Here is an 8,969-nt window from a genome sequence, read left to right as displayed (position 1 = left end):
ATATTTGTCCCACTTTTAACAGTAATACACAAAACTCTGGACTCGGACCTCTCTCCCACAGTCAACACAATACCCGTCATAATCACAAACAGAGAGCAACAGAATCATCATAAATCCAGTAACTCCAAAAACATTAATAACCTCCGGCCTCTTCAAAGATGTCAACATCCATTGAACTCTACTGTCAAAAATCCACCAGTCTCAGTCAGTATGGCACTTTTAAATGTCCGCTCTCTGTTGAACAAGTCTTTTATTATTAATGATTTAAGTTTAGATAATAAACTTGATTGTTTATTTTTAACTGAAACGGCTGGGCTCGGATGCACTAGTTGTTCTCACTGAGGCCTCCCCACCAAATTTTAATTTCTCTTTTTCTATTAGAAGTGGTGAGAGAGGTGGTGGGACTGCATCTTTAGCCAACAACACACTCACCTCCAAACACATTTTATTTGATCATTTTACCACTTTTGAATTTCATGCTATTGTTTTCAGCAGCCCTCCAGTTTTATCTGTCACAGTTTACAGACCACCTAAAGACAGTGCTGCTTTTATCAAGGAATTCTCTGAATTTTTAACAAACATACACTCAAAATATAACATGATAATTCTAACCGGTGATTTTAACCTGCACATAGATAATCCTTCTGACCCTGCATCAAAAGAATTCTAAAACATTCTTCACTGTTTGGATTTTACCCAGCACGTCACGCAGCAACAACAGAGGAGCAACACGTCATGCAGCAACACACTCTGGACCTGGTCATCACCCATGGGCTGTCCACCAGGGTGTCCTCTGTTGTTGACTTGGCTGTCTCTGACCACTACTGTGTGTTTTTTAACATCACCGGTTTTATTCAGCGGAAGACCTCGGTGCGAACTGTGAGGAGGCGCTATCTAACCTCTGAAGTGGCTGCAAGTTTAAGTTTCAAGAAATTCATACTTCACCAAAATAATCAGTGATAACAAAAATAATCCCAAGGTCCTCTTTTCCACCATAGATCAATTATTTAACCCTGATTTTAACAGCTCCCAAAGAACCCCCACAGACTCGCTCTGTGAGCAGTTTGCAGACCACTTCAGGGGAAAAGTCAGCACCATCAGATCTGATATTTTATCTTCTCACGATATGATTGTAAACACATCTGAGGGCTCGATTGTACCTGAGGAGACACTGGACAGCTTTGTCCTGGTTAATGCTGAGAACCTTCAGAAAGTTTTCTCCACAGTGAGACCCACCACATGTCTTTTAGATCCAATCCCTTCTTCACTCTTTAAAACACTTTACTTTTTTTAAAAAACTATATTTTTTGAGGTTGAGCTTTTATACATGATGAATTGCTCTCTTCAGTTGGGTGTCTTCCCTGCTGCCTTTAAAACGGCGGTGGTGAGGCCCCTTCTGAAGAAGAGCAATTTGGATTGTAATGATTTTAATACAGACCTGTATCCAACTCACCATTTTTAAGTAAAATCTTAGAATAACGTGTTTTTACTCAGATTAATGACTTTTTGAATGATAGACAGATCCTGGAGATATTCCAGTCTGGATTTAGGGTGAACCACAGCACAGAGACGGCTCTCCTAAAGGTTCTAAATGATCTTAGATGTAACTGGGACTCCCAAAAGCTCTCAGTCCTGGTGCTGCTGGATCTAAGCGCAGCCTTTGATACAGTAGACCACGCTATTCTTTTAAACAGACTGAAACACATGGTGGGCCTCTCTGGTGCTGTACACAACTGGTTCACTTCCTGTCTCTCAGACAGAACTTTTATAGTGAGTATGGATACATGCTCCTCTAAGATCCATAGAATGACATGTGGTGTGCCTCAAGAGTCGGTTCTAGGCCCTGTACTTTTTAATTTGTATATGCTCCCTCTCGGCAGTGTCATCAGGAGGCATGGAGTGAACTTCCACAGTTACGCTGATGACACGCAGCTGTACATCTCCGTGTCTCCTGATGACACCAGACCAATGGAGGCTCTTTTTAACTGTATTCTAGATATAAGATCTTGGATGGCAGAAAACGTTTTACAGCTTAACCAGGACAAAACTGAAGTTTTAATCATCGGTCCTGAGGCTCAGAGAGAGAAACTCTTGTCTAAATTAGAGGCATTTTCACTATGTCCTTCGCTACAAGTGAAAAACCTGGGTGTTATTTTTGACTCTGAGCTTGGTTTTATCCCACATATTAAACATGTAACCAAAATTGGATTTTTTCATTTTAAAAATATAGCCAGAGTCCGCCCTATTCTCTCTCGGGCCAACACGGAGATGCTGATGCATGCTTTTATTACCAGTCGCATTGATTACTGCCCTGCTCTCTGGTCTCCCCAAAAATAATATTTCACCTTTACAACTTTTACAAAACTCTGCAGCTCGTGTGCTGACGAAGACCAGAGGGCGGGCCCACATTACACCGGTTTTAGAATCGCTGCACTGGCTCCCCGTGTGTTTCAGGATCGATTTTAAAGTTCTTTTATTGGTTTTTAAATGTCTTAATGGTCTTGGGCCTTCTTATCTCTCAGATCTGCTTTTACCATACGAACCCTCGCGGACCCTGAGGTCCTCTGGTACTGGCCTTTTGATTGTTCCCAAAGTCAGGACACATACTCACGGAGAGGCAGCGTTTCAGTGGTATGGTCCTCGTCTGTGGAACAGCCTGCCGGAGGAGCTCAGGGCCGCAGAGAACGTACATGTTTTTAAGAACAGGCTCAAAACCACCTTTTTAATTTAGCTTTCACCTAACGTTTATTTATTTTATGCTTATTTATTCTATCCTGTTATTCTATTTATTAATTTAGGCTTTACCTAATATTTATTGATTTTATTCTTATTCATTTTTTATCTTCTTACTCTATTTATATTTATATTGAACCCCATTCTTATTTATTTTATCTTTTTATTCTGTATATACTCTTATTGGGTCATAGCTCCAGTGTTTCCTCGGAGGGCGCTCTCTGCACCGGGGCTGTGATCGACCGTGGCTGCTGGGGCTCTGGGGGTCCTCTCAGCCTGGTTGAGGGGCTTCTTTGTCTCCCTCCTGCTGTGTGCCCGGCCTGGAGGCTGCGGTCTGTGACCGGCTCCCGGTGCAGATGGCTCCCTGTGATACTGTTTCCTCACCTGGCTCATGTGTGCCCAGCCCAAGTTTACTCTTTAAGTGTGCGTGTGTGTGTGTGCGTGGGGGGGGGGGTATGTATCCATGATCGTTTATGTTAATGAGAGTGTGGGGAGTGAGTTGGAGGGCACGGTAGGGTGGGCTGCTTTTAACCATGTAATTCATTTTGTGCTATATTGCTGTATGAAAAGTGCTTTATAAATAAAGATTGATTGATTGATTGATTGATTGATTGATTGATTGATTGATTGATTACCTGCTCTTCTTCCTCTGCTCTTCTTTTTGGCCCTAAACACAGATGAAGTCACCTGGACACCAAAGGTCAGGAAGAACAAATGTAATCCTTCTCTTCTCCTTTTGTTTATATGTAGAAAAAGGAAAAACTTAATAAAAAGTAGATCAAAAACGGAAGAAAACTCTGATCCACATATGAACATTACCTGATGCTGCTGAAGTGATGCAGTGCACCGACAGCGTGTTCGTGTCGTCGGGTGAACGATCCACGCTCTGTACATTTATATTTTAAAAAGTTGATTCAGGATTTAATGAATCGGTATTGCGTTATTCAAACTAAATTCAATTTGAATCGGGAAATCGATTTTTTAAACCCACCCCTAGTTTGGTCACACAGGAGGAGCCTCACTCACATGTCCACTTTCCCATCAGGACATGTAGTAACACTGAGGAGGAGTCACAGTGGGAGTCACTCAGTCTGAACTTTGACCTTCAGGTCGCTCCTGTTTCTGAAATCTGGAAGAAGCGAGGAATGAAAGACACGTTTGGTGATCTCCACACCACGAGGTGGCGGTAAACCCCTCCGCTTCTGCCAACACCAAAGAAGAAGGAGGAGCAGGGGGAGAAGAGGAGGAAGGGGTCGCGGTGCGCGCTCAGTCGACGGAAGATGGCGGACACAGAAGGTGAGCACGAGGCTCGTCTCTTCCAAACTTTCAGCTTTTAGTTTTAATCAGAATCAAATTCACGTAAGAGACTGGACAGAACCAGAACCTCCGCGCCTGCGCACATCCGCTCGCTACGCGCAGCCTCTTCGACTGAGCAGAACTGCGTTTAAAAAGCAGAAAACACGTTTTCCAGAAAAAAACGCCTTTTGATCGTGAATGTTCTGAGTCTGTTTGTTGGGTTTAAGGTTAAGATGATCTGGGGACCGGTTCGAGCTCAGGTACACGTGACAGTGTGTGTCTGCGTGTGTGCAAGCCGCGTGTGTGCAGCACGTGTGCAACCGCAAACTGACTTTAACTGTTCAGGTGGATCGTGTGTTGGTAGGATCTGATCAGTGAGCTGGATCGGATCAATCCGCGGATTTTAATCGATCTGCAGGTTTGGTTGAGCTGCTGGGAGGTCTCGGTGCCGACTGAGCTGGGTTTGAATCACTTTCAGTCAGTCTCTGCTGGGATCGATCACTAATTGATTATTACGATCGGGTCCAGTTCACTGCATCGATCTGCGGCCCCGTTAAACATCTTGATTATTAATCGCCTGATTACTGATAAGTTGAGCAATTGAGCAAGGCCTGTTAGCTCTGTGTATTAGCCACTTCATGCTAACAACCACGTGTGGCAGGGAGGCCACGTGGTTGTGCAGCTGCGCACGAGGGAGAGAAGAATGAGCCGATTTAACCTGTGAAATAATTACAGTTCGTGTCGTCACCATTTTGGCACCAGATTTTTTTTTCCCACCTTTTGTGTTAGATCATCTTAAAGCAGGTCAAAGACAGAAGTCTGCCTGCAGACTGAGCATGCTCATTGTCACCCTGATGTCAGGTTTGTTGGTTTTTCAGCAACGTCAGTGAAGAAGAAGAAGAAAGTGAAGAGAGTCAGTGAAGAAGATCTTGGGGTGAGTCAGAAGGTCAGAGGTCGCCAATTTAGCGCCTGGCACTGTGAAGTGTGTGAACAAACTTCTTGTTTTTGTTGTTCAGGAAGTCCAGCAGAGCGGGGACTTCTTCATCCGCCCAGAGTCCAAAGTCGCCTCATTGGACACGTCGCAATGGCCACTGCTGCTAAAGGTAGGTCACCTGAGTCTGCCTGTTATTGTCACCATACTACTTCCTGTCAAGTGATGGTCATGTGATGTGATGAGCCTGTTTATCCATTCGCTGAGTGCTGCCTTTGAGTCGCAGTCGGTGCTTCTGCTCCTGTTCTGGGGGCGGAGCCTCTCGGTTGGGGTCCTGGCAGCGTCCCGGCGTTCTGCCGGACGACAGACAGAACCTCGCCAAGAGAACGGTGCAACTCGACCGCTGCCAAGACGACTTCCTGTTCTGATCATATGACACTGCAACCCATATCCAAGAGCCTGACAGTGTGCTGTGTTGCTCTTCAAACAGGAAGTGACGTTCTGTGTGTGTTTTTTATCTGCAGAACTTTGATAAGCTGAATATCCGGACGGCGCACTACACGCCGTTACCGAGCGGCAGCAACCCACTGAAGAGGAACATCCACGACTATGTCAGGTACCGCCCCGCCGACACACCTCACCAATACGCCATCCCAGCGCCCCTCTGATTCTACTTGCTGTTTCCTGTCAGGTCAGGCTTCATTAACCTTGACAAACCAGCAAACCCATCATCCCACGAGGTCGTGGCGTGGATCCGGCGGATCCTTCGAGTCGAGAAGACGGGTCACAGCGGCACGCTTGACCCGAAGGTCACGGGCTGCCTGATCGTCTGCATCGACCGAGCCACCCGGTTGGTCAAGTCCCAACAAAGTGCAGGTAATGATTACCACTTCCTGTTCCTGTTGGAGGTGATCATTGTGATGCCACACAGAAGATTGGTTCACGTGTGGCAGGTCACACCTTTGCAGCGATCAATTGCTGTGACCAGTTTATGATCAGCTGACAGGAAGTGGTTCACCTCTGTAGTCCGGCTCGCCGTCTTTGCCCCTCGCCAAGGCGTGGGCCCAGTAAACTGCTGCCGCCTCACTGCTCTCTGTGTTTATTGCAGGTAAAGAGTACGTGGGAATAGTTCGGCTGCACAACGCCATCGAGAGCGAGCACGTTCTGGCCCGGGTAAGACTTCCTGCCGCCAAGCGCTCGCTCATCGATCTGCTCGAATATTGATTGGCGTGCTTATCGATCATAAGAAAGCTCCTTTTTGATTAAAAACATCCTAATACAGTTTTCCTGAAGCTCTTATTGGCTGGCTGCCAGTCATGTGACCTCCACTGACTGGGATTATATCTGCAGGGGCTGGAGACGCTGACGGGCGCTCTGTTCCAGCGGCCGCCACTGATCGCCGCCGTCAAACGTCAGCTGAGAGTTCGAACGATTTACGAGAGCAAACTCATTGAGTACGACCCCGAGAGGAGGCTTGGTGAGCGAGACGATCATTTGGCGTTTAATCGCTTCACCTGTGTGGGGGCGCAGTGATGTCACAGGTCACGTCTTTCCTGCAGGTATATTCTGGGTGAGCTGTGAGGCGGGGACATACATTCGCACGCTGTGCGTCCACCTGGGGCTGATGCTCGGCGTTGGAGGCCAGATGCAGGAACTGAGGAGGGTCCGGTCAGGGGTCCTGGGAGAGAAGGTGAGCGTCACTTCCTGTGTGATGTCACTGTGGTTTCAAAGTGTTGAGTCCAGGCCCGCTGCTCAGTGCAGGTCTGTCAATTGAACTTTGACACAGAGACGGCGATGGAGAGGTGGTGGACATGGCGTGTCCAAACCCCGAACCCGAGTATCGCCGACATGACATCGCAGCACTTAATGATGACATCACTCACCGGATCTCTGTTTCAGGACAATTTGGTGACGATGCATGACGTGCTGGACGCTCAGTGGCAGTTCGACCACAACAAAGACGAGTCGTACCTGCGCCGAGTCATCTTCCCGCTTGAGAAGCTGCTTGTGTCACACAAACGCCTCGTGATGAAGGACAGCGCCGTGAGTCTTCCTTGCCATCCTCCCAGTTTAGAAAACAACTGTGAATGTTAAAGTGGAGGTCACCTGTTTGGTGAAAGTCAGGCAGATGCTCGCCGTATTTCACCTGTTTGTCAGCGAGATTAACAGTCATTGATGAGCTGCTGAATTTTACCTGCACAGGTGACACTGAAAACATCTGTCTGCAGGTGAACGCCATCTGTTACGGAGCCAAGATCATGCTGCCAGGTGTGCTCAGGTATGAAGACGGCATCGAGGTGAACCAGGATATCGTTGTCATAACAACAAAGGGCGAGGCCATCTGCACAGGTGAGTTAGTGTGTGATGCCGTCACGTCCTGGTCAGGTGAAGCCACGTGATGAGTTGAGTAGCTGCAGCAGCTTTCGGGCCGTGATGACTTGCTATCTATCACCCATAACTGATGGCTCCGCCTCTGCTCGATCGAGGTTATCAATTAGCGATGGGGTCATTGACCAGTTTGTTTTTGTGCAGCGGTGGCGCTGATGACCACAGCAGTGATATCCACATGTGACCATGGCGTGGTGGCAAAGATCAAGAGGGTGATCATGGAGAGGGACACGTATCCCCGCAAATGGGGCCTGGGACCAAAGGTGCGCCTGACAACACTGATCAGCTGTGAGCGAATAACCCGATCGAGTGTTTAACGAGTTTTTGTTAATCAGGCGAGTCATAAGAAGATGCTGATTCAGAAGGGACTGCTCGACAAACACGGCAAGCCCAATGGCAGCACGCCGGCCGACTGGAAGGACCAGTACGTCGACTACAGGTACGTGCAGGGGTGGGGTCCAAGTGGAGGACAGGTGCACGTTTCTTATTCGGACACAGTAAGAACACCTGAAGATGATTCTGTAGCGTGAGGTAAAGTCGGGCAGGTGAAGCAGACAGTTATCCCTCGCCGAGCTGGCGTGCTCTCCGAGGGAGTCAGTCTGCGACAGCAATGTTCGGGTCTGGGCTCCTTCACTCAGCTTCCTGCTGATCTGCAGCTCGCCTGAGAACAGTCATGTGACAATGTCCACCCCAGCTGTCACTCTTCTGAGTTCAGCAGGAAGTGTTTAAGGTTTTGGTTTGTTTGTTTTTAAACAGTGTCTCCCAGGCGACCGGGGAGTCGGGCGATGCTTCAACAAAGGTAAACTCGAACAGTAATCACTCAAATCAGGTGTAGTCTGAGCTGATGCTGACCTTTGAGCTCTGATCTGCAGAGGAAGCGGGAGGTGACGGAGAGTGAAGGTGAAACGCCACCCAGCACACCGTCTGCAGAGGAGGCAAAGAAAGAGAAGAAAAAGAAGAAAAAGGAGAAGAGGCTGAAGCTGGCAGAGGCGGAGGCGGAGGACACGGGCCCAGAAGCACAGGTGAGTGCGTCTGTGACCTAACTGTGCAGCAGGAAGAAACTCTTAAACGACTGCACAGAGGCTTGTCTGCATTTTTCAACAGTGTGCGTGTGACTCGTGTTTTCATCATGGCTTCTTCCTGCAGGTTGTGGAGAGCGCAAAGAAAAAGAAGAAGAAGAAGAAACAAAAGGAAGGTGACACAGAGTAAGGAGTCTCAGGTGAACGGGTGGCGAGACCCGGCCCACGTCAACCCTGAGTGCAGATGGTTGTGGGAGTTCTGCATGCAAGCAGAACATAACGTTATTTTGTAAAAATATTTTTTTAAACTGTAAATACCTGTTTGTACTTTTAAGATTAAATGTTTTTTGTTCTGAAACTGAGCTTGAGCTTTTTGTTTGTTTGGTTTGTTTTTTGAAAATTTGACCTCGGACCAGAAATAAAAGCTTTATCATATACTTGTATATGTCATTATGTGACTTCAGGACACAGTTGAGAAAATTGTAGCTGGTCTGGTTGTAATCTCATTACATTTCCTCCTGAAATGCAACAACTATGGTAGAGGAGGGGGTGTGGCAGCAACTTTCCACTTTAGCTTATTAATCAAGACATGTTTAGATTCA

The 8,969-nt window shown here is 47.2% G+C and overlaps 1 protein-coding gene and 1 non-coding gene across 2 annotated transcripts; both read left to right on the top strand.

Moving 5' to 3' along the window:
* Positions 1–3,945: 3,945 nt before the first annotated feature.
* Positions 3,946–8,729, top strand: dkc1 (dyskeratosis congenita 1, dyskerin). The gene is made up of 15 exons (XM_085257627.1): positions 3,946–4,029; positions 4,908–4,963; positions 5,046–5,132; positions 5,485–5,576; positions 5,652–5,836; positions 6,069–6,133; positions 6,311–6,437; positions 6,520–6,650; positions 6,860–7,003; positions 7,189–7,309; positions 7,493–7,611; positions 7,684–7,787; positions 8,105–8,147; positions 8,221–8,370; positions 8,495–8,729. The coding sequence occupies exons 1-15, from the start codon at positions 4,014–4,016 to the stop codon at positions 8,555–8,557; spliced, it is 1,503 nt and encodes a 500-aa protein (XP_085113753.1). The 5' UTR covers positions 3,946–4,013; the 3' UTR covers positions 8,558–8,729.
* Positions 7,351–7,427, top strand: LOC146551671 (small nucleolar RNA SNORD83). Its single transcript, XR_014890093.1, has one exon. It is a non-coding gene; the product is annotated as a small nucleolar RNA SNORD83 (small nucleolar RNA).
* Positions 8,730–8,969: the final 240 nt, after the last annotated feature.

Source organism: Mchenga conophoros, linkage group LG19, assembly GCF_057382185.1.
Source record: "Mchenga conophoros isolate Kocher_MC1m ecotype Shallow Benthic linkage group LG19, M_conophoros_male_GT1.1, whole genome shotgun sequence".
In the NCBI taxonomy this organism is placed as follows: domain Eukaryota; kingdom Metazoa; phylum Chordata; class Actinopteri; order Cichliformes; family Cichlidae; genus Mchenga; species Mchenga conophoros.
This window is presented reverse-complemented; position numbering and strand designations above follow the sequence as displayed.

Coding starts and splice junctions, on each gene's coding strand:
- dkc1 (XM_085257627.1), top strand. Junction 7,004..7,188: donor TCGTGATGAAGGACAGCGCC/GTGAGTCTTCCT, acceptor ATCTGTCTGCAG/GTGAACGCCATCTGTTACGG. Junction 8,148..8,220: donor CGGGCGATGCTTCAACAAAG/GTAAACTCGAAC, acceptor TCTGATCTGCAG/AGGAAGCGGGAGGTGACGGA.